The sequence below is a fragment of the Rhinolophus ferrumequinum genome, chromosome 12 (genome assembly GCF_004115265.2).
Source record: "Rhinolophus ferrumequinum isolate MPI-CBG mRhiFer1 chromosome 12, mRhiFer1_v1.p, whole genome shotgun sequence".
NCBI lineage: Eukaryota > Metazoa > Chordata > Mammalia > Chiroptera > Rhinolophidae > Rhinolophus > Rhinolophus ferrumequinum.
In genome coordinates this window covers 62,318,106-62,342,465 of record NC_046295.1, presented here as the reverse complement: position 1 = coordinate 62,342,465, position 24,360 = coordinate 62,318,106, and the positions used below count along the sequence as shown (strand labels likewise).

The 24,360-nt window shown below is 49.7% G+C and overlaps 1 protein-coding gene across 5 annotated transcripts in view; it reads left to right on the top strand.

Annotated features, from left to right (window-relative positions):
• Nucleotides 1-1,417: 1,417 nt before the first annotated feature.
• Nucleotides 1,418-24,360, top strand: part of EPB41L4B (erythrocyte membrane protein band 4.1 like 4B) — a 117,906-nt gene continuing 94,963 nt past the window's right edge. For 3 of the 5 annotated variants that reach the window (XM_033122293.1, XM_033122291.1, XM_033122294.1), the window contains exon 1: nucleotides 1,920-2,240. In XM_033122293.1, the coding sequence (XP_032978184.1) occupies nucleotides 1,935-2,240 (306 nt within the window). In that variant the 5' untranslated portion in view covers nucleotides 1,920-1,934. Of the gene's footprint in view, nucleotides 2,241-24,360 lie in introns of all 5 variants that reach the window. The other 2 variants (XM_033122292.1, XM_033122295.1) reach the window with 1 other exon arrangement.

Below are 24,360 nucleotides of genomic sequence, written 5' to 3'. Positions count from 1 at the left end.
TATACTGTCACACAGTATACCCCTATCGAATCCTAAAGGGAACACTAAGCAACAAGGGAGGGTACTGGCTGCTGCCATTCAGGAGCTCTGAGACCTTGGCCCAGGATATTACTTCTCTAAGCCCCAAACTCCACCTAAATCAACGGGGAGAACTAGAACTACCTGGAAGGGTTGGAGTGAGGATTAATAAAAATATCATCCATGAAATCACCTAAGACAGTGCCCGATCTTCAGTAAATGTCTATTTTCGGAATGCCTTGTGAAGTGATCTCTTCCTCTTTCTCCGTCTCTTTTGCTGTGGACACTGCCTCTGTCCAGGCCTCTCAGAAACCTTCATTGCTTGCCAATCATGCCACATGCCTCAGCCTGGCAGTAGTTAGGAGCAACGGCTTTGAAGCCCTGCAAACGCCTCCCTATTAACCATGAAATCTGGAGCAAGTCTTTTAAGCTCTCTAAGCTTCAATTTCCTTCTTTGTACAATGGGGATAAAATCTCCTATAGAATCAGGTTGTCCTGAGGATTAAGTGAGATGATGAATGGAAAGGGCTTCGCACAGTGTCAGGCACAAGAAAAAAGGAGTGTTACTCTTGTCAAGAGGCCTGACCTTTCAGCCTCCTTGCCTTCTACATTCCTTCCAGCAACACTGCACAACCCACTTACCCCAAAGCAGGCCTTGAACTTGTATACCTGACGGGCAGCGTTTATAAACACTTCCCTCCACCTCCGATATTCTCAGTGTGTCCTATCCTATTCATTCTCGGGCCTCAGTTCTACTGTGCTTCCCAGGAACTTGTTCCGCCTTTACTGGCCTTCTCGGTTATGGCTATTTATGCATGCCTCTGCGACAATACTGGACACGAGTTCCTTGAGGAAAGGGGTTTTTCTGAGTAGTAGTTTGCAAAAGTACTCCCCCCTCCTTGCGTGGCCTCAATTTCCTTATTTGGAATGAGCCCATTGGACTGGAATGGCTGAAAGAGACCTTCCAGCTCTGCAATCTTAAACTGAATGTAAGTGGCAGAGACCTTGTAGATTACCTGGTCCACCGCTCTCCTTTTCCACAAGGGGAAACTGAGGGCCCAGGAGGGTCTTCACTTAACGCTATTCTCTCTCTCTGGCCTTCGGGACAAAGCTCCCCGGAGGGCACAGAGCCCTGTTTTCCTATCGAGGTAAGGGGAGACACAGAGGCGTCTGCAGGGCTCGGGGCGCCGGAAACACGTGTGTGCTCACCTACGTGTACACACGTGAGCACACCTACAGCAGCAGGGGGCACTCGGGCCGGCAGGGGGCAGCACAAACCCGTTTTGCAATTACCCGGCGCAGCCCCGAGGGAGGAGGGCGTGCTGCAGTCCCGGCGGCGGTGGTGGTAGCTGGAGGTGCAGCCTCCCAGGTGGGAGGCGGGGGCTGCGGGCGCAGGAGAAGGCGCCTGGGGAGCGGGCGCTCGGCTGGGCCTCCTCGGGCCCTGGGCGCGGCGCGGCACCGGGGAGTGAGTGCGCCCGGAGCACGCAGGCGCCCTGCTCCGGCTGGCCCTCGGCCGACGCGCGGCGCGGCGCGGCGCGGGAGCAGCCCGCAGCCCGCCCCCGCGCCCCCCGCAGCCCCGGGCCGCCGGCCGCCGGCCGTCGGGAGCGGCCTCTGAGCAGCCAGCGCAGGCCGCCGGCCCCGGAGAGCGCACGGCGGCAGCGGCGGGACGGCTCCGGGGCCGCCCCGAGCGCGTTCTCCCGCCTGCGGCCACTCGCAGCCGGGGCTGGCCGGGCCGGCGCGCCCCGCAGGCAGCCGGAGCGCGGCCTCAGCCTCGGCGGGAGCGAGCCCCGGGCCGCAGCCCGCTGGAGGTGGCGCGGGCGGCCGCGGGCACTGACGGCGTCGCGGGGTGCTCCCGGGCGGGGGCGCAGCGGCGGCGGCGGCGCAGGGGGCGGAGGCAGGGGGCGCCCCCAGCCAGGATGCTGCGGTTCCTACGCCGGACCTTTGGCCGCCGCTCCATGCAGCTCTACGCGCGGGGCGCGGCAGGGCGCGGGGCCGCCGGGCTGGGGGACGAGCGCGACGGGGGGCCGCGGGGGGGCCCGGCCGCCGCCGCCGCCTCCTCGCCGCTGCCCGCCGCGCCCGGGGGCAGCGTGTTCCCGGCCGGCGGAGGGCCCCTGCTCACGGGCGGCGCGGCGGTGCACATCCCCGCCGCGGGCGCCGCTAAGGCCACCCTCTACTGCCGCGTCTTCCTGCTCGACGGGACCGAAGTAAGCGTGGACCTGCCGGTGAGTGACGGGGCCGGTTCGGGGCACTGGCACCCCGATCCCCTTCCCCATATGGCTTCCTCTGGGACGCTCCCCTAGTACCTTTCTGGGATCCCCTCCCCCTTTCCCTGAGAATACTCCTTAACCCAGGTTCCCTCTTGGGTTCCCCGTCCCGTCTCTTCCGGGACCCCAACCCAGGCCTGCGCCCTCTCCTTGACACATTGCGCTGCTGGGTTGCACCTTCTCTGGCTCCCACCTCATCGTTTGGGCCTCACCCCTTCCCCAGCGCACCCATTTTCCTCGTCCCCGCCCCCTGGCGCGGGTGACAGGTGTTACCTTCGCCCCCCAGATTCCAGCGGGGGCCTTTATCGTGCTGAGTTATTGGTTAGAAAAATCTCAAAGCAGTGCAGGGCTGCCCTGACGTGGCCCGCTTGCCCCCGCAAAGTCGCCACCAGGCCTGCTACCCGGCAGGTGCCCCAAGTTTGGGAGGTAATCAGGGGACCGTTTCCGCTCTCTCCTGATCCCCTGTCGGTGCCTTTTCCCTCAGTCCTCATCCCCCAAAATCCCTGTGGCTGGCAACTTCGCAGGGGCTACGCCGACTTGGGAGCTAACTCTAGAATTGACTCTCTTGGATCTGACCAACTTTGCTCCCGCAGAGCCCCTGCTGGGGCGCTGGGAGTCGGCCCTGGGGCGCCCACGGGGCCTGGCGAGCCGGACTTTCCCCAGAGCAGCATTCCTGGGGCTTACAGGGCACCCCAGGGTGGCGGCGGCGCCGGGGCCTGAGTTCCCGGCCTCCCGCCCACAGGTGGTTGCACCCCACCCCCATCCAGCAGAGAGCTAGGCCGGCGCGGCTGTCCCCGCCAGGCTGTCCAGCTACCAACGTGTCTTTCTAGCCAAGGGGCCAGATCTGATCAAATCAAATCTGCACATTAATGGGGCGCCTACTGTGCACCAGGCGCTGCGGCAGACGGTGCCTTTGGGAATCTTTGGGTGTGACTGAGGACATAGACACAGCCGTGATTGAGCTTTAGATGAATGTTACGGATCATCTCCAGGGTTTCAAGTGGGGGGACAAGCGTACCCCGACTTCCAAAGAAAGCATTTAGGCCTTCCCGGTGGGGGAAAGTCTTTGGACTTGCACGAGAGAACTAGGAACATGGAAGGGTTTTAGATGAGAAAATCAGCCTGCCTGGCCTGTGTAGGTTTCATTTTGAGACAGTTTCAATTTATGGCAATTTTATTTTTGTGGCTTCTAGTGCTCTCCATAGGATATCATTTTGTTATGATAATACCCTTTTGGGGTTTTTTTATTCATGGAAAAGGAGCCAACATTCCGGAGCTTAGAGCTGTTGTCTAAAATAGCATTAAAATGTTACTGCTGCCCAAGATTGAGGCTCTCCAGCTTTTCTTCAGCTGGGAGAGGAGGCCTGGAGAGCTGGGAGGGGTGGAGAGGGGAGCAGGCTGCCTCTGGAGTGGGCAGCGTGTGTGCGGAGAGGATGTCGTGCATTTTGCACCTGGGATCTGGGAAAGGATTGCTCTCCTTGGGAACTTTGACAGTGCGCCTTGCTGATGGTTTTCTTCTCGTCTGTTCCCCAGGGATGGTTCGTTTATAAAATGTATTGCTTCCGTCAGGTTTGTGAGACAGGCTTAAGTGGTGTTTCTGGGATGAAAAATGCAAACTGAGTAAAGTGCATGTGTGGTGAAATAGACCCAAACAGGTACACAAATGAACCCGTCGGGTGGGAGTGTTGCCTTACTACAGCTGGTGGAGCCCTCACTGGAGGGGGTGGTGGGGTATTTGCATCCTAAAAGGTTTCTTCACTGTGTAAAAGGCTACTTGACAAAAAATATTTACCAGGGTTTCTTATGATGGCAGACTTCTTGATGCTTTAATATGTGATTTAGTGAACTCCACATTTTATCTATACAGAAATACACACGCACACACACGCACACACACACTCAACACTCACTCCAAAGGCAAATAAAAAGCAAATGCTGGCTTTTGTTATGTGAACCCTCAGGGAGGAAAGATGAAGAAAAATCACCGGTAAGCACGGCTCATCCATTTAAAGATTCATTAGATATTAGAACTGCACCACAATCTCCTACGCTAGTCTTCCCAGATAAGAGTTTTAGTTCTTGTAATTAATTCTTGGAGTACAAGGTTAGCACCAGGCAGCCAGCTCCCTGTGAACTTGTAGCATACGTGCTCCTCTCAGAACCCATTTCACGAGGCTCCCTTTTTAGGCTGTCTTCTTTGGCCTTTGTCCCCACTTGTCATTATTCGCCGCTTCTGGGTCCCTGGATTTTTACCACTTCCCTGGGCTCTGGTGTGGCATGGCTGCCTGGCGCACAGATAGCTTTCACCTTTGTCCGCCATACCCCTAAGCTGGATTTTCTGTCTCCAGTCATTTCTACGGGCACTCAGTACACTTGCCAGGCTGACTGTGGCTCCTTTGTAATTAAAACTCTCTGGTGGTGTTGGCTTCAAGGATTCCTCTGCTAAGCATATTAAAAGTGGTTACACATTGTCATAAGCCATTTTATTAGCCCTGGTCACGACACGTGTGTTCTGAAATGGCCTTGAATACAACGCCCCCCCTCATTGTGACTGCCAGGGCACTTCAGTTTTCAGTTCAGTCAACACTTACTGGGTGTCTCCAGTGTACCAAACGCTGTGCCTTAGACACACACATGAATTGGAGGTGGCCTTGGGGCTCTTAGGAAACACGTCGAAACCACAGCTTCGTATTCTGAGTGATGCTAAGTGACATGACAGGCTCGCCCAGACAGGGTGTTGGGGACGGATGGGCTGGGGGAATGGCGAGGACTTCCTGGGGACTTTGACACTTGAGATGACACAATCTCAAATCCAGTGTCCCTTGTGCATTTTTAGTGTGCCTATTGTGTGAAGTCTGCTTGTTGGCCAAGCCACAGCCCAATTGTTGTATCGAATAAGGGAAGAAGCAACTGTAATTGTCCTCCCAGCGGTCCTCGGATAGGCCTGGAGCCCCTTGCCTCGTGCTGGGCCACGGCCCCTCTCATGCCTGAATGTTCTCAACCTTTGCTGTGGATACTCACTTGTTTCTCAATCCTTGGTAACATGGGAATAAAAAGATCTTTTTAAAAACCCACCTATAACATGCAGTTGAAATGGGGTTGGCTTTATATACTAGATGCCAGGGGAGGGCTTGGCTCACCCTACCAAGCAGAGTGCCACTCGGAGCCGTTCCTCTTCAGAAAACCTGGCCCTGACTTGGAAGGTGCCCTCAGGTGTGGTCTGGGCAGAGCAGGGCAGGCTCCCTCAGCCTGCCCTAGACACTTTCCTTCTATTAATGCAGCTGAAGATCCCATTAGTGTGCTTGGCAGCGGCACCCACTGTTGACTCATATTAGCTCTCTGTTGACTAAATCCCTGGCATCACTTTTGCTCGTGCGGCTGTTGCTCAGCCCCGTCTCCCCCCACCCCTGCGCGCACAGTCTTCCAGCAGCTCTGTGTGGAGAGCTGTTAGGATCTGTGGCTGGCTGCGTAGCACTCCGCCTAGGCCTTGGAGGGCACAGCTTTGTTGGCCAGTGTTGCGTTTGGTGCAGTTGCTTTCATCGTCTCTGGACCTCCACGTTGACTCATTGTGGTACAGCGGAAGCAGGGGGCATATCAGGATTAGGAGAGCTGTTGGTTGAGCCTTGCAGGCTGGTTGTGCAGCCTTGGGCAACGTCAGCTCTCTGAGCCTTGATTTTTCTAGTCTTTAAAATGGGAATGTTGGGAGCATTACATGACAAGAAGGATACAGACAGCATCAGTAAATGGCAGGGTGCCAAAGGGTTGCTGGTAGGTTGTAAGCTTACGTCTCGCGCCTTCTCTTTGGCCTGTGGAAAGGGTTTGGAAAATTCTTTAGTAATGAACATAAAAAAAAATAACAAAGCTGTGCCAGGAAGGCTAAACATTGCTCGGCTCTCCTTTAGTGGAAATTAGAAGTTGGATGTAGTATGAGAGATGGTTTTTAAATTTCATTTTGGATGAAAAAAGAATGTCCCCCACCCCCAATAAATAGTAAAATGCAGGTTCTTAGGTTTTTAGGATTGGAACCTCTGATCCCACAGAACATGCTGATACAGCGTAAAGACCATATGCCTTATTTTGGAGTTGAAAGAGACCCTGGACAGCACACATCCCATCCATTGTGTATGGGAAACAGGCCTGTGGAAAAGAAGGAACTTCCCTTTGGTCACTCAGCGAAGAGTTGGAATGGGCTACTTTGGTAACCTCAATCGTGTAGCTTTTGGGGATGAGCATAGGATCAGCGGTAGGAAAGAAGATAGGCCCCTAGTCCTAACACAGGATCACAGCAGGGTGGTGAGATATGTTCCTGGCAGTTGGAAGTTGGACCCATTTCCCCAAACAATGGGAAACAGCAAAAATAGTTCTCTAACTTCAGTGTATACAGAGGTCGTCTGGGATTTTCTTTTCTCCAGTTAAAATTCCCAGAGCCCATTCTCGGAATGTCTGGTTCAGTAGTTCAGGAAGCTGGACTTTTAACAAGAACCTCAGGTGATTCTGAGGAAGGTGGTCGCTTCACATCCTTTGAAAAGCACTGGTTCTCTAACTGAGAACAGAGGGCAGCCCCACCGTTAAATAGTGCTGTAGGCAATTCGGGGTGTGTTTGGGGGGGTCACTGGCCATCTTTGAGCTGGGGGTTGACAGTATCACACCTGAGCTTTAAGGAGCCTGTTTTCACCGCAGCAGAGTGGAGGCTGGGCCGGAGGATGGACTGGAGACCAGTTACGCTGTCGCAGTAGTCCAGGTGCGAGGGGATGACAGCTGGCCGGGACCAGGGTTAGCGTGTCAGAGCAGTTGACAGGTGGAGTCATTGGAGTGTTTGGGGGGAGGAGGCAGCCTTGGAGGCGGAGTGGAGTCCTGGCTTAGAGGGCAAGATAGCGTCCCCCTCATTTGTGGGAATAAATTGGGGACCATATAAGACACCCAGGAAATAGGAGAAGGCCCCTCTTCATTTCTGCCCTCTCCCAAAGTTCTGGCTGCCATGGGTGGTTAGGGATCTTGCCTTATCCCAGGCCTCTGGGTGGCTTGCTTTTTCCTGACCCTGAGGGCGAAGGTATTGGTTCAAGGTGGTCGCCTAGTGCTTACCTCACTCCCACCCCCTCCCACGCGGTGATTGAGACAATAAGGGAACCTTGGATACCTACAGGGGTTATGAGTTTGTATATTTTTAAAAAATACCTTTTGTTTTAAAAGGAGGGCTGGGGGTGGGGGCAGAGAGGTGAATGGTGAACATCCTTCCCCAATGGGATATAGGTGTGACCTCTAACTAACTCTGGTCCACACCTTCTAGGTTGTCAGTGATACTATGGGGGTGTGCAGGGGGGGGTGGGGAGGTGTCTGCCCAGCCTCCCCAGTCCCAGTAACGTGACCCTGAACAAATATTAACTTGCTGAGCTTTCACGTGCATAACCTCATTGAATTCTGTCCGTAGTGCACTGCCGTGGCTGAAGGCACAGGTGTGAAATAGCAAAAGGGGGGAGGGACAGGCGGAAGAACTTCCCTTTCAATTCTTGCACAGGGACTTAGGAAAAAATCCAGTGGATAACCACGGAAATCCTCCACCCACAATTTGTCCTCAAAACACGTGATGCATCCTCCTCCAGAGCCTAGCTCCCTGCCTCCTCCTTCCCTCCGGATGGAGTGTTTTCTTTCCTGCAGGACCCTAGTCTGTCTGTACTTCGGTTTCCTTTCTGCCTGTGGCAGCTGCCTGCAGGCAGGATTGGATGCTGATCCATGTTGGTGTTTTAGGTTTTTTTTCCCCAGGTCGACTTGTGCTTTCCTCCCTCACTTTCATTTCACACTAGAACATGTTTAAAGCAGAAAGATGAGAAAATGTAGAGAAGCAAGAGAAGTTAAACCATCATGTAAAATCTCAGAGGTAACCACTGTTAAAATTGTAGTGTGTAGCCATCTGTATCTTTTCCTTGTTTTTAGATACAAATGTGCATTTAAAATGGTGAATTTATATGGGTTGATGCCAATTCCTCTCCCCTCCTTCAGCACAATCGAACAGGGACTGTAGACCCTCCAGTGTGTGTCTCTTCAGGGTGGGGCTCTTGTGTCCCCTGGACCCTTAGCTGGGATGGGGAATCTCCTGTGGCCATCTGAGCTGTGCACCGCCTCCGGCCCCTGCTGGCTGACTAGCGAGTTCCCCATCCTTGGAGCCCTTACCCCCAATCACTTCTGCTTTCTGGCAGGTAAAGGTCTGGCCGACGTGGCCACAGTGTCCCCTTCCATTCTAAGGGCTTATGTTCTGAACACCTGCTCTCGGGTGGTCACCACGCTCATGCCTGCCCAGGGATGCCCACGCTCTGCTACCAGCCGCAGCTGATCCGACAGAGGTGGGCAGCAGCCTTGCCGCACCCCAGCTGTGCCCTCTCCGCCCTAGGCCCCCAACCCCCTTCTGCATCCTCTCACTTCTCTCAAGAGCTGGATGTATCTCACTAGCCCCACTTGATTTTAATTTCTGGTTTAATTGTTTTCACAAATGTGTTTGTTTGCCCACGGTGTATTTTCTTCAGTCCGCAGAGGCGCGGGGAGCACTTACACTGCATTAAGCATTGGGGAGAGGTAGAAGAGGGATGAGGTAGTCCCGATCCAGAAGGGGAGACGGTGTAAATAGATGACTCATCACCCCACATGAGGGAGAGGAGTGCAGAGGGTGAGCCACTGATCTGTGGGGTGGAGTTGGAGAATGTTTGGTGCCCAAAGTGACCTCGTGTTGTCCCAAAGGATGCAGAGGTGTTCAGCTGTTAGATTTGGTCTGAAGGTGTTGGGGCAGAAGGAATGGGTGCAAATGCATGGAGGATGGGAGCTAGAAAACCCCCTCCCCCTGGCTCTGGGCTCCTTGGGGTAGGGGAGGATTATGAGCTCCCGGTATGTCCCTGAATCTTAAAATATGAATGAGGAACCCTTGAAGAGCCGGAGTGTCTCGAGCACTTAGTAAGAGCCAAGGCTTACTGAGCATTTTGCTGGTACTGTGCTAAGTGCTTAAATGATTGTCTTGTTGAATCCTCACAAAAACTCTGTTGGCAGTTACTGGTGTTATCCCTGATTTGTAGAGGGGAGAGAATCGTGGCTCAGCACACAGTTTAAGAAACTTGACCCTGTTACGTGGCTAGTAAAGGTAAACTCTAGGTTTGAGCTCAGACAGTCTGGCCGGAGGAGATTTGTGGTCTGGGGATTCCTCTGACAGCAGCACCGAGCATGGGAGGAGTGGGTGGGTGGGTTCTGAGCCTGCCCCTGAGGTCCCGAGGTGGAAGGGAACCCTTGAACTCAGAATATAATTTCACCCAGGCCGTATTCTGGGTTGATGGCCATAAATCTTCAACACTCAGGTCAGAAGTAGGCCCGTTTTTTGAAAATGCTCAATAGCACAATATTAAAATTATCACAAAGAAAAGCATTTTTCATATTCCCATCCTGCTGCATAGTAAGTGGTTGGTTTCACTTCATTCCCTTAAATCTTTGTATACATGTTTGTAAGCATGGTGTGTGTATCCTTTTTTCTCTTGCCATCCAAGCCTTCCTGACACACGTCTCAGCAGTTTGTGCCCTCTTTTGTGCTTATTCTGAATTACTTAAATCCACCCCTTATTGTGTATGTGTGTGTGTGTGTGTGTGTGTGTGTCTTGGGGTTGGAGGTTGATACGCAAAGCACCTGGTATCTTACCTTTATACCTCTTAGGAAATCCTATCCCCAGGCTGGCAGAATCTGTGTTACTTCCCTTAATTGCCACCGTCTGGGAAGGTATTATTATCCTCTTTATGCCTGGTCTCAGGGGGCAAATGACCTTGGGCCACTCAGCTAGTTAGCAAATGTGGTAGAGCCAGAATGGAATCTAGGTGTCCTAACTCATCTTCCAGTGTTCTTCCCTCCGGCCCAGGCTGTGCACACCCAGCCGTCCTGTTTGACACGTGTGCTCTTTGGAACTCCCTGGGAAGGTCAGAATCCTTTGTGATTTGACAGGTCAGAATTTCATGCACTGAAACCCCCTGTCTCTTCTGAACTTCTTTGCCCTTTCAGCATTTTTAGCATTTGGGTTCTGTCTACCATTTCTCAGCATTTTTTGCAGGTTCTTTTCCCCAAAGTCATAGCTGGCTGAGTGCCCAGGCTTTCCTTTTTGAAGTGAAGAACTGGAAAATGATATCCCAAGGGTCCTGTGCCTCCACTGGGGTTATCCAGAGCTTCCTCGTTGCCCAGCACTGAGCTCAGTCTGAGGGCGGGCATTGTCCACGCTGCTGGCTGGGCGGGAGGACACAGGCTGCCTAGTTCTGCAGGTGCCTGCAGAGTTGGCCCCCTCGGCTCCGTGGGGTCTCCAGTCTGCCTGCTTCATGATCTGCACGTCGTCATCATATCTTACGTATGCTCAGGCGGGTGAGGTAGGCCTGATAGTGCCTCGCTTTACCCTACCTGCTCCCTTGTACAGCTGCACCTGTCTTGAATTATGGGTTTTGTAAAATTGTGGTAAAATGTAAGTACTAACAGAAAACTGACCATCTTAACCATTTTGTAGATGTACAGTTAGTGGCATTAAAGTCCATTCACATTTGTGCAACGATCGCCAAGATTCATCTCTAGAACATGTTCCCAAACGAGAACTCTGTGCCCATTAAACACTGACTCCCCCAGCCTCCTTCCGCCCCCAACTTGTGACGACCACCATCCAACTTGGTCTTTGTGAACTTGCCATTTCCAGGTACCCCGTGTAAGGAGAACCATGCAGTACATGCCCTTTTGTGTCTGGCTCCTTTCACTTAGCGTAATGTCTTCCAGGTTCATCCACATTGGCGCATGTGTGCGAACCTCATTCTTTTTTGATGGCTGAGTAGTACTCCAACGTATGTGTATGCCACACTTTGCTCATCCATTATCCGAGTGCTGGATTTTTGTGCCAGTCCGGGCCATCCTAACTCAGGCCTGCCCATTCATTAGTGGCATTGCCACTGGAGACTTGAAGGCCCTTCCCTCCTGGTTTTATTCTTGGCCCTCTGGCACCTCTGCCCTGGGACTGTCCTGCTTCATGCTCATCCTTCTTCTGGGTTGTCTGGTCTTAGTTTCCCCCCTTACATTTTTGTCTGAGTTGCTAAGTGTTGGCAAGTCCGCTGTGAGCGCATTCTCTAAATTTTTTCATGGTGAGACATAAATCCAGAAGAGTGTCTATGACGCGAATAGTTGAAAGAAGAATAATACAATGAACATTCACGTTCACACCACCCAGCTTAAGAACAAAGACCATCACCATGCTGTTAAAGCCCCCCCACACCCCTCCCGTCCCATCCCCCTCCCTCCCGCTCTCCTGAAGTTGGTCTCTCCTCCTTTCCGCTTCTGATTGGTTCGCTGCGTAGATATGTTTCCCTAAATGATACGTTGTTAGTTTTACAGGTCTGTGGACTTTATATAAATGGATTTTTCACTCACTGCTCTATTGGTGAGATTCATACATATTGACAGGTAGCTGTAGTTCTTACTGCTGTGGGGTTGTTTCGTTGCAGGAATCTATTGAAATGTACCATTTTTTGTGGACTTTTGGGATGTCTTCAGTTTGGGGCTATTAGCAAAAAATGCTGCTTTGAACCTTCTGGAATTGGTCTCCTGGTGCACATATGCAAGCAAGCATCTCTCTGGGGTGTACACCCATGAGTGGAATCGCTGGGAGGGTTGTGGGCAGAGCCTTTTAAGATCCTGTGAAATTTTTTTCCACAGTCCCCGCAGCATATAAAAGTGTCTGCTGATCCGTTCTTCTCCAGAGCTTGTTACTGTGCAGCTTTCCTGTTTCCTGTTAACCATTCTGGTGGGAGTTAGTGGGAAGTCCTGGTGGTCTTCACTTTTCCCCAGTTATTGGTGGAGTTCAGTATCTTTGCACGTGTTTATGAACCGTCTGTATTTCCTTCTGGAATGCTTTGTTCTATGATTTTTGCCTGGTTGTTTTTGTTTGTTTGTTTTTTAGTTGAGTTGTATTTTTCTCATGTTTAGCTCCTTCTCTGCTGGTCTTGATGAGCTTGTCTTTCATACCCATTTCTTCTGAGGTAAGCTCAGTGGAACCAGAGAGCACTTCTCTTTAAGTCTCCAAATCCATATGCTTCCCTTGCAGGCCTTTCCTCACTAAGAAGGAATTAATGTTTTGACTTCAGTTTCTCTGTGAATGACCTGAAGTCAGTTGGTGCTGGTGGCTTTTGATGAGTTATTGCAGGATCTAGGTATTTGCTTCAGTTCTACAGTTGGTACAGGAAACTGGCCTTATTTAAATGAAGCATCTGAATTAGGGCACACAGAACGATAAGACAGGTTTCTTGCCCTCAAGAAACCTGACTGGAGATAAGTCACTATAATAAGCTCCAAGGAAGGCCTAAGATGGGGAGAGTGGAGGGAAAATGGATGACCTGGAAAATTTCAGAGAGAACAGTGGGAAAACAGCTTTCCTGATGGCCAGAGTGGCGAATGCAAAGGCACTGAGGCTTGAAATAATGCACCCAAGATTTTGGCTCCTTGCTCAGCCCCTGCCAGCTGGTCCTCATTTCCCTTTGGATGTTGCTTCTTTGAAAAGGTTGAAACTCAGTCTTTGGAAAATTTTTAGTAGATTTGATGAAAGAATACCCCCCCCTTTTTTTTTTAATTCTGTGTTCATCTTCTGTTTCTTCATCAGCTTCTTGACCCTAGTTTTGAATGTCTCCCTTGACCTTGGAGTCTTTCCTTCTCTAGCTCACTGCTGTTTGGGTTCCTTTACATTCTCAGGCCCCCAGTGAGCCTTTCCATCTTTCCTGGCTGGAGGTGCCTGCAGACACCTTAGGCATCGCAGAATCAACACCTCTGAGAGAAGCGAGGTGGGGCAGAGAGGAGTGCAGCAGGCACCCCTGGGTTTTACCCCAAAGGAGTGCTTGCAGCCCGCTGGGTCCCAAACCTCTTTCTGGGATGGCAGATCTTTCCTGTCTGCCTTGCAACACTCCCTGCTGCTCCATGCAGCCAGCTGCTGCTCACCTGTGGCAAATGAGCAGTAATTAGTGGGTAATAAGGGCAGTTTCCTGCACGCAGCCCTCCAGGCTCCTACTCTCAGTGACATGCAGCAAGCCTCTTTGCCCTTCCAAGGCTCCCCGACCCCTTTGGAAAGCAAGCCGTGGCTCTCGCCAGGCGCAGCAGAAACAGTGCTTGCCCTGTCGCCTTCCCATGAAATGGACATGGGCTTCACCCAGGAAAGCCCTGTAAAGGCTCCCAAGGGTTAGTTATTAACCCGCAGCGCACTCTGGCAGCGTTTCACTAACTGCAGTCCTTTTATTGCTCCTGTTTGCCGGGGTCTCCCGGGCCCAAGCCACCTGCTCTGTCAGCTGTAATCTGTATTGGGTGGCGTCAGTGCTGAGTGGATGGCAGTGAGAGTGGCCGGTCAGAGTCCAGGGCGGGGCCCACCCTGGCTTGGAGCTGGCCCCAGTTCATGCCCACAAGCCGGCAGTGGCAGATCCCAGTGGATTCTTGAGGGTGAAAGCTGAGCAAAGGAGATCTGGACGTGGGATATTTTAATGGGAGAACAGGGAACCCGAGGTTGAAAGTATTTGTTGAGGACATCTCAGTCTACATAGGACTTATTTTGCTTTGAAGCCCAGAAGTAGTTAGTTTTGTTCTAAAAGCTGTGGTGCATAGTTCCTCTTCATTAAAGAGACTCCTGAAGGAAAAAAAGCCAAAATTACGTGCTGCCTTTTGAAGGAAAAAGAAGAATTGCTTGTACTTGAATTATTGCAACATGTCATTCATCTTATTAATTCACTTCAGTGAGTGAGCTCTTCTACCTATATGAGTTTTCCGGACAGCTATGATCTTTTTCTGTTTACTGATAAGACGTGTTTTATCTCAGCTATGTCACTTATTTATTCATTGAAAACAAAAATAACAACAAAAAATAGGGATCATTTAGTATATGCGAGGCCTGGTGTGAGGCATATGAAATGGTCACAAATGTAGGCCCAGCTTAAAAGGAGCTCACATGGGGTGGGGTGTGGAATTGTTCTTAAATTGCCTTGCACGTCTCCTGGCCCTCTTAAAAAGGAGAATGAACAGCTTGAATCATAATACGAGGCAGAATGTCTCAGGCACCATTGTAGCTGGACAAATGAAGGAACCCGTGCTGGGCTTCCTGGGAGTAGAGGTGGATTTCCACGGGGGATGGCTTTGGGGGGAGGGGTGACTGTTGAGTTGACTTGGACATTCAGCAGTGGAGGATTGGCAGTCCAGGTGGGAGCACAGTGTGGCCGGCTCCCCTGAGGAAGGCAAGAGCAGGAGGTATTTGGAAAGCAGAAGGCAGCTCCCAGGGGAAGGCTGGAAGGGAGGCCACGACCGCTTGGAGTCTGGCTCTGCCGGGTGATCGGAGGGAGAGGGTCGGGCTAAGGCGCTGTTGGCTGCATTGTGGGTTCTAAACCAAGGTGATTCTGGGCCTGGACGGGAAGGGCAGATACAGTGGAGTATGAAGACGTGAAATCCAGGGGGTTTGGTGGCTCGGTGTAGGAGTGGGATTGATGGAGAAGCCGAGACATGACCCCCATGTTCTGTGCATGGCACGTTGGTGAGACTGAGAACCTGGGGGTGGAGCCGCAGTAGGGAGGGGCCCTGCCTAGTACCATATTTGCTTGGTCCTTGGTTTTGTAAAGTTTGCCAAGTGTAAGATGTGTTTGGCATTTTCTTTCTTTAAGGAGACCTCCAAATGGTATAAGGTGCCACAAAACCTGGATTCACTCCTGGTGTGTGTTAGCTGAGGCCAGAGTGAGCAGCTAGCAGGTCAGACACCTGGAGAGGAGTCTGGAAAGGGTTTGAATGCAATTTGTGTCTGACAGGGCTTGCTGGGAGGCCGAAGCAGAGTGACAGGAGCTGACGTCTGTAGATCTGTCGAAGCTTGTTCTCTGCCAGTCTCTGGGTGGCTGCTGAACGTGGACTGTCTCAGCTCCCACGGAGTCCCTGAGCATTGGGGCTAGTGTTCCTGTCACTGTTTACAGATGAGAAGAGGAAGGCAGCCCGTGCTCTAGGCCATGCTGCTCTATTTGCCTTCCAAACCTGGGTGGGGTTGACATTTTCAAGGCAGTAATGAAATAAAGGAAATGTCAAGAGCAAATAATGAAGAGTCACAGGCATTTATTGAGGGCCTGCTGTATACACAGAACCAAGGGAGGGCCTGGATGGATTCCAGACTGAGGCAAGGATACGTCTCTTTCCTTAAGCAGTGGAGTGAGATGTGTCTTGCATTTGCAGAGAACTCTACAGCTTTTCTGTGCTTTTCTCCTTTACGGGGAAGAGCCAGGGCAGGAGACAGAAGAAAGAGGGTCTGCCTTGCTTCTCAGAGGACCCTGCAAGTCACCTCTTGTTGGTCAGAGCTCTGGGGTGGTTGTATCTGCACATTTTAGGTGCAGAAACTGGTATCTGGAACGTGGGACCGAGGGAAGAAAGCAGAACTTGAGTAATTCATTGAAAATTATGGCTCTGCACCCACTGTGGGTTATTTTTATCTCAAGTGTTGGTCTCAACACTGTAGCCATCCACATCAGATGGCGTGAGAAGGGTGACGAAGACACATCAGTACAGATTGGCCCAAACTGAATTTTAAGAACTCACCTTTTTGTATTCACACACCTTATGCAGAGGGATATAAACCTTACACAAAAGAGTACCTTCTAGGTGATTCCATTTATGTGCAGTTCCCAAACTGGTGAAACTAGCTTGTGAGAAAACAAATCAGAAAAGCTCTTGCTTCTGGGGAGTGGGGAGGACCAGGGATTGCCTGGGAGGGGGTACCCGGGAACTTTATGGGGAGGTAGGGATGTGCTGAAGGCCGTGGGGTGTGGGTTACACAGACGTTTTCATCTGTCAGAGTGGAACAGCTCAGATTCGTGCATTTTGATGTAAGTCAACTTGCCACCGTTCCCGAAAAAGACGAGTAAAAAGGATGACTGGAGGGCTGGGGGAGGAAGGAGTAGAGGAAAAGATGATACACAATGTTGGTAATTGTTCAAGCTGAGTGACAGGTGTTTACTATATACTATTCTGTTTTCTCTGTATTTGTTTGAAATTGTCCATAAAAAAGTTTTTTTGAAAGAGAGCGTACCAGGTAATCGTCGTCGATTTCTCCTTCCCAGAATCTGGCCTGTTTGTTGTACTCTGGGGAAGAGGCAAGCTCTCTGGGTCCTGGGTTGGTCCCAGCCGCCCTGGCCGTGGTCTCTCTGCGCTCGCTTATTTTCCGCTGTGTTTGGTGACCATGAATTTTGAACTTTGGCTTCCTCGCACTGGCACCTGCCACCTCTCCTGTCCTTTTGTTCCCTGTCCTTATGCTGTCCCTATGATCTAGGAATAGACCTTCCCCTTCTGTGGGACTTTGACCATCCCACTCCACCCATGTCTAATTCTTTCTTATCTCTGACTCATCCAGGCCTCTGTGGTTCCAAGTTGTTCTCTGCTGTGATTGAATCCACAAAAGATGAATTCACCTGGGTCTCATTTCCTGTCCACCACCTACCTGTGTGCTTTTGCTCAGAGATACGAGCTCTGTGAGTTGGAGGGGTAGCATCGCCATGTACCCATGCAGCTCTAAAAGAGTACATGCTCTACGATTCCGCTTATGTGAACTTCCAAACTGGCCAAACGAATTTGAGGCACCTGTGGGAACAAAGGAAAGGGTGGAAATTGGGAAGAGGCGCCCAGGTTTCCAGGAGGCGGGTCATGTTCTGTGTGTTTGTTTTTTCTTTTTGACCGGGGTGGTGGTTGCACAGATGTGTTCATTTCTCATAATTCCTTGAGTTGTACACATATGAGCTGTGCTCTTTTATCTATGTATGTCATGCTTCAATAAAAAAGGAGACTAGAGGTCTGTAAAAGGCTTCTAAAAACTGGCCACGTGTCACATAAAAATTCTAATTTGTTGACTGTCTGAAAAAAGATCTGAGTGCACAATCTGAATTCCCCTAGAGCAGCAGTCGGCTGGATCGTGGGGTGACTGTCCCAGTCCCCCCCATTCCTCGTGACCCTCTGCACCGGTGTGAGGTTCCCTGTTCGTGCGCCATTCCTGTTCCCCGTTCCGCACCTTCCAGCACACATTCTTCAAAGTGCCTACCACACGGGTGGCACCTTGTGACACCGGACAGATTTTTCTCCTATTTTTACATGCTGTAGGTCTTTTAGAAGTATGAGGGCTGAGGGGTTCAATGCCTGGCTTAGTGGCGGTCTTGTAGGGATACCTTTTGTCCTGGGGCATTAGGGTCTTGTGTGAGAAGCCGTTCCAGCTGAATTACTTCTTCTTGAGCTGGGGAAAATTGGGATTAGCTGATGGTCAATCCATAGCAGTTGACAATGAGACGTTACTGTGCGAGGTATGACAGTTAAGTTCACGAATTCATCCTAGAAAAAGTGCTCCATACCTCATTGCTGAATATCACTACGGTCACGTTCAAAGTCCTCCCCTTGGGAAGCGATGCACCAACACCAGTGCCTAGTCCACCCTTCAAAGCAACTTTGGAACTTTTTTTCTGGAATGGCCATCAGAGCTGCCGTCGTATTACCCTTGATGCCCTGAATGTCATCCAGATGTCTTCCGTTCAATATTTCCTTTATCTTCAGGTAAAGAAAGAAGTCATTGGGGGGTCAGATCAGGTGAGTAGGGAGGGTGTTCTAGTACATTTATATGTTTACTGGCTAAAAACTCCCTCACAGACAGTGCTGTGTGAGCTGGTGCCTTGTCGTGATGCAAGAGCCATGAATTGTTGGTGAAAAGTTCAGCTCGTCTAACTTTTTCACGCAGCCTTTTGAGCACTTCCAGATAGTAAACTTGGTTAACTGTTTGTCCAGTTGGTACAAATTCATAATGAATAATCCCTCTGATATCAAAAAAGGTTAGCAACAGCATTGCAACAAGTTCACGAAGTTAATTGTCAGATCTAGGCGTTTAGTTCTGTAAATAGTTTCCTATTTGTGTATTCTATTTTACAGACACACTCCATAACAATACTAGTTAATGCTTGTACCTTGCTTGTTATTCAGTTGTTGATTTTAAAATGCATGTATGATTGGAAACTGTTTTTCTTAGTTAATGAATAAGGGAAGGCTGACTTCTTGTGTGGTGAACGTACAGTCAACATTCTTCTCTCAGCAGCTTACACTAACAACTCACATACCGCAGGGGAATTATCTTGATAATGCCATCTTTACAAATCCAAACCCACAGAGAGGCTGTAAGCATCACACCCTCCTTTTCTCCATCGGAACGTGTCATTCTCTGCCTTCTTGGAGGAGATATTTTTTTTTAAGACTACTGACTCACTAAAAAAAAAAAAAAGAAAAAAAAAAGAAAGAAGGAAAGAGAAAGAAGAAAATCAAAGGCCAGGCATAAAAAGACAACTTTATTTGTATACCCATCATCAGATGAATGGATGGTGGTGCCTCAGTTAGTGTGAGGATCTGAACTGCCAAGCTCACCATAGATATGGTTAGACGTTTTATGTGATTTTCCAGTCATTAAGCGTTTTGAAATCTCATAGACACACAGAGCCAAGTAAATAGCCCTAAAATTCTGTGCCTTAGTTGTTGGTGTGATCAGTAAAAGTGCTAAAATGCAGGCGAATTTGCTCGCTGGGTTCATTGTCCATACTTACGGAACACCAGCCATGGGTGGCACCCCAGGAACACGGGCTCCAAGACTGCACTGTGGTTCAAGCAGCGTCCTGTTGGGAACAGGTTTCACCATCAGTCAGTTCCGGGAGCACCATGCAAACTGTCTGTAGGCCTCCGACCACCCAGCAAAGGCTCTGGATCTCCAGAGGGTTGTGCTGGAAAGTTCTTGGAGCTTCAAGTCTGGAGTTGTGGCACAGCCCTGGCTCTGACGGTAGCCAGTGCTGACCATGCTGGGTGGGGCCCTCTGCGTAATGTTTTCAGCTCACCTTCACCATTGCTCGGTGGAAGGGTGCTGTGTTACCTCCATTTTATAGGCAGGAAACGTGTCCCGAAAGGTGAAGGGGCTTGGTTGGGATTCTGCTGGTTGTGAGGGAGTGGTGGAGCCCAGATTCAGACCTGGTCCTCACCTGAAGGTGTGTTCTCCTCCCTGTATTAGTCTGCTTGGGCTGCCATAACGAAAGACCGCAGACTGGGTGCTTTCAACAACAGAAATTTGTGTCTCAGTCCGGAGGCTGGAACTCGGACATCCGGGTGCTGGCAGTATTGGCTCCCTCAGAGACTTCTCTCATTGGCTTGTACATGGCTGCCCTCTCGCTGTGTCTTCACAGGGTCGTTTCCCTCTTGGCAGTCCTGAGGTCTCTGCCTGTGACCCATTCTCTCTCTTTATAAGGACAGGCAGATAGAATTAGGGCCACCTTAATTAGCTCATTTTTAACTTCATTACCTCTTCAAAGGCTCTATCTCCAACTCCAGCCACATTCTGAGGCACTGGGGGTTAGGGCCTCAACTTAGGAATTTTGGTGGGGACACAATCGCCCCTGTCATTTAACCCCCATAAAACTCATCTTTTTCGGTGTGTGAGCTTGCTGTCTAAAATGAGGCCACCTCCATCACAGGTCGTGCCCTGTGGGTGAACCTGTGGGGCCAAGCCCCATTAAATCCTTCATTTCATCCTCAAGCATTCTTACCAGGTAAGAAATTTCCTGACACCAAACTCCACCTGAACTGAGTAATAGAGCTGGGACTCAGACCCCCAAGAGCCCTTGCCTTCAGCCACTGCCTCACGGGGCGTGTTGTGACATCCAGACTGTGCTTTCAGAGCCCTAAATGGCTCCATAGAGAAAGGGTAGTCCTTACGGGAAGGGTAGTTATAGAAGCTTCGTGTGTGAGAGGCAGCACTGAGCTGCCTTCCTTTGCAAATAGAGTCACATTCCTAAGATGCAGGATGGGTGGGGGCCATGGTCCACCCAAACTTAGTTCTTTTTCTTCCCGTCTCTTGGCTGGGTTTCCTGGGAATTTGTTGCATATTTATGTGGAGTTACTTGCTTTCAGAATTGCACAGAGGGGGAATCTGAAATCTGGCTGCAAAAAGTAATTTGGCAATTTATTTTCAGGGCTGCCCTTATTCCAGCAGCTTTTTTCAAACTCAACCTCTGGCACCAAGACATCCATCATTTTAATTGCATGTTACTGTTTAGTCAGGCACAAATTTGTTTCATTTTCTTTTTCCTTTCTCCAATGGTTTGGGGTGGGTTGTTTTTTTGTGTGTGTTTTTTTTCTTCGCCTGGTGCACTATGTAAAAAGCCAAAAATTCTTCCCCAAACCAAGTACTTTTCACAGTCAAGGAGTTTTCAACACTGAGATTTCTGGGTTGTTGTTTTTTTTTTTGTGTGTGTGTGTGTGTGTGTGTGTGTTGCATATTTGGTTCTTAGTCTTTCTGAAGCAGAAACTCTTCTAGGCTTGCCTTTTCCTTGCCTATTCAGGTGACGTCCATAATGCAGTCATCTTGAGATAATCCTAAGCAAGAAAATTTATTGGTCTCAGGGTCATAAGGATCTTGTTCTCTTCCTGGCTTTGCAGTGGCTTCCTGGCAATGGGACTTGCCTTTGGCATTGTTTTACCCAGCCGTAAAACGAGCGACTTGAATCTGCTGATTTTTAGAACTTCCCTGCGTTCTTCCTTGATAACTTGGTTGCGGAGTTGGGCTCTGACCAAATCCTGGTTACTGGGGCTATCTGAGCATGTCCACCGAGGAGCTTGTCTTGTTCCATATCAAATGTTTTTTACTCTGCTGGGTAACAGATTATGGTGCTTTAGTTCAAGGTTCAGAAATTTTCTCAGGGATGAAAGTCATTGTTTCCATGAAATTAGAGAGTAGAATGTTTACTTGAGTACCCAAAACTTAAACAAATTTAGCTTTCCTAGTTACACATTCTTTCTCGCTATAAAAGTGTGTTATTTGTGTCTGTGAAATTGGGCGCAAAGGTACAGCAGTACAGCCCCTTTATAAGCTGCACCACGGACAGGTTGGGATGAAATGTGAGTGACGTAAGGTGCTGAGTTGGATCCCGACAGAGGTCTGCTTATTGTATGTTGTTTTAGTGACTTGGAAGAATATTAATTGTCAACGGATGGGAGTTGTTTTCCCCTTTTGCATCCCACTGCACTTTCACCTTCACCTTGGACATAGCCTTCTCTTCCCAACCAGTGGCTTGGATTCTCGAAGGCAAGGCTCAGTCAGGCCCGATGCTGCTGACATCATCCAACCCTCCATTCTTTTGCAGTTTGTGAGGTTTTCCTTAAGCTTTTACTTTGGAAATCTTCCAATACACAGAGTAGAGAGAACAGTATGATAAAACAGGGTCATGTATATGACACCCGTTTATTATTTTTCTGGAGTATTTTAAAGCAACTACCAGACAGTTTGTCATTTAAGCTCTTAATGCTTAAGTGGGTATCTCTTACATGTAAATATACACACTGTGTGTGTGTGTGTGTGAGAGAGAGAGAGCGAGAGAGAGAGAGCGAGAGAGAGCGAGAGAGAGAGAGCGCGTGCACGAATGCATGAGATAATACTATTGTTATACTCAACAAATGAACAATGTCATCTAATATCAAGTCCTTGTTCCGTTTTCCCCATTCACCTCAGAAACCTTTTCACGGTTGGTTGGTTTGAATCAGGAGCCGACTACTGACCGTACCTTGCATCTGGTAAATAATGTTTCTTCAGACTCTTACTCCGTAACAATCTCCTCCCCTCTTTTCAGCAAAGTTTATTGAATTCTTGATATGTGGTTAGTGAATGCAGAGTCTGGCAGCCTCAGATAGTCCAACCATCGATTTTAATGTCTTTTTGTTTATCCTGTTTTGTTTTGTTTTTTGAGAATTCGTAGGTTTATTATTCTATTTTCTTATCTCCAAACAGGTGATACCGAAGTTAGGATCGCAATGTGGGGATTTCTTCAGAAACACTTTTTAAAATTATGAGACACTTTTATGTATATACACATATGCTGTATCTGTATGTGTATATGTATGCTTTCCATTCTAGTTATCTGTTGTCCCTAGCTCCTGGATTCTGGTGGTGAAGAATTTGGGTGGTACTCAGCTGGGAGATTCTTCTGCTCTCCAAGGTCACCCATTTGGAAGCTGGGCTGGTGTGGAGGGTCCAAGATGGCCGTAGCACATGTCAGGCACCTTGGCAGTGACAACTAGAAGTCGGGGCTCCACTGGGACGGTTGACTGGAACATCTGCTCATGGCATCTCCAGCACGGCAGTCTTGGACATTTTACATGGTGGCTGGCTCTACCTCCAGAGCAAGCATCCCAAGAGAACTGTCACCTTGTCTTAAAAACCACAAAACATTATTCACACCATATTCTGTTGGGTTGAAGCAGTGCCATGTGCTTCCAGATTCCAGGGAAAAGTGCAGAGACCTTGCAGCCCTGTTTGTAAGCACCACAGTTTCCAAAGAATAACACTAAACTAACACCATAGGTGCTTACCACCTGGGACTTGTCAGTCCCCACGTGCTTGCCTGTCTTGATATGTAGGATGGAGGCCACTGGGGTAGGAAGCACTTGCCTTCAGAGGTCGTTCAGGGCAGCCTCCTGCTCCTCGTTCTCATTCATGAAAGATTTTGAGTGGACGCAGCTGGGCCGAGAGCAGTATGATAGGTTATGTGATTCACCTTGCATCATAATAAAGGTGCCATGAAGGGCTCCCAATCCAGAGCTCGAAAGGATATGTCCAGTGGACTTTTGTGTTAGGGAGGTTGTCAGACAGTCGGTTAACGTCCCTGCCACTAGGGATAATATATAAAAATGTGCCTGATACCAGTATCACCAAAAGATTGAGGAGTGTCCAGCTTGTGCTACTTTGATGTTTCCTATTGAGAGTGGGAGGCAGAACATTTGAAGCGTTGGGTGAAACCAGTTTTCAGGGCATCTGGGATCAAGTACTTTGAGGTGTCTGGACTTCATTCAGCATCTTGAGGAATAAATGGGAAACTCTCCCTGTAAGTGTTGAATTCTCTGTGTTAGGCGTGCTTGGAAGGAGCTACAGGGATACAGAAATGGAGGTCACTAGGAGATGTTAGGTCTGCCACACTGATTGAAAGAAGGTTCGTAGGATCATGGCCAGTGGGGTCATTTAATTCTCCCAGCAGCCCTGTGAGGGCGGTGCTGGTAAAGGATCAAATGAGAGCTTTGAACCTCTGCTGATGTGTAACGTACCTACAGCTTGGCCCACAGACGGTTTATCAGGCTGGGACAGAGGTTGACCAAGGGTAAATAACGCAACACAGAGTCTCAGTGTTTTAAAGCGATCTCTCCGTTAGTTGGAGGCAGTGTGGCTGTGTTCTGTGGTAGCATGGTGAAACCTCAACTCCGCCTGCCCCGACCTCCTGTAACCCACTGGGCACCCCTCGCCCGTGGTGGGCGGAGCACCCTGCTTGTCGGGGGAACTGATCACCAGGTGCCTCCTTTCACTGACTCACACAACGAGAAAGACAGTCACTTGCCTCTAAGATTGTTCTTTGTTGATCAAAATTAAGGGCCGTTGTTTTGGTTGCTTCCGCTGATTGCCAAAAGATTATTGTTTGCCAGGCAAATCAGGAAATTAATAACATATGCTCTGTTTGACCAGAATTGAATTTCCAGGAGCCGCCCAGACTGTCTATGTCCCTTGCTTCAGTGTCTTGGCTTCTGTGGTAGTTTGTGAGCAAATTGGCTTTCCATTCTGCCGCAACTTGCCTACCCTTCAAACAAAACGGGGATTGCCACCTCACCGGGAGGTCTGTTTCTGGTAGACCACGTGGCCCTGTATCCCAGCTGTCGCTCAGACCATTCATGACGTAGGTGCTCAGTATCTGTGTGTTGAGTTGGGCATAAGAAATATTTCTTGTTTGCAGGACACACTGCATGCGCCTGGAGCCAAAGAGGCAAATGAGTTGACTAGACAAGTGGTGTGACGAGGTAGAAATAACTCTGTCCCGAGAATCGGGAAGGCTGGGTCCTGGCTCTTGTTCTGCCACTTATAAGCAGTATAAACTTGGTCACATAACTTCTCTGAAGCCAAGCCTACTGCTCTGTGAAATGGGGTCACGGAACCTTGGTAAACATTGACGCTCTTCACCTGTGGGGTGGGATTTATGAACTGGACAGCCT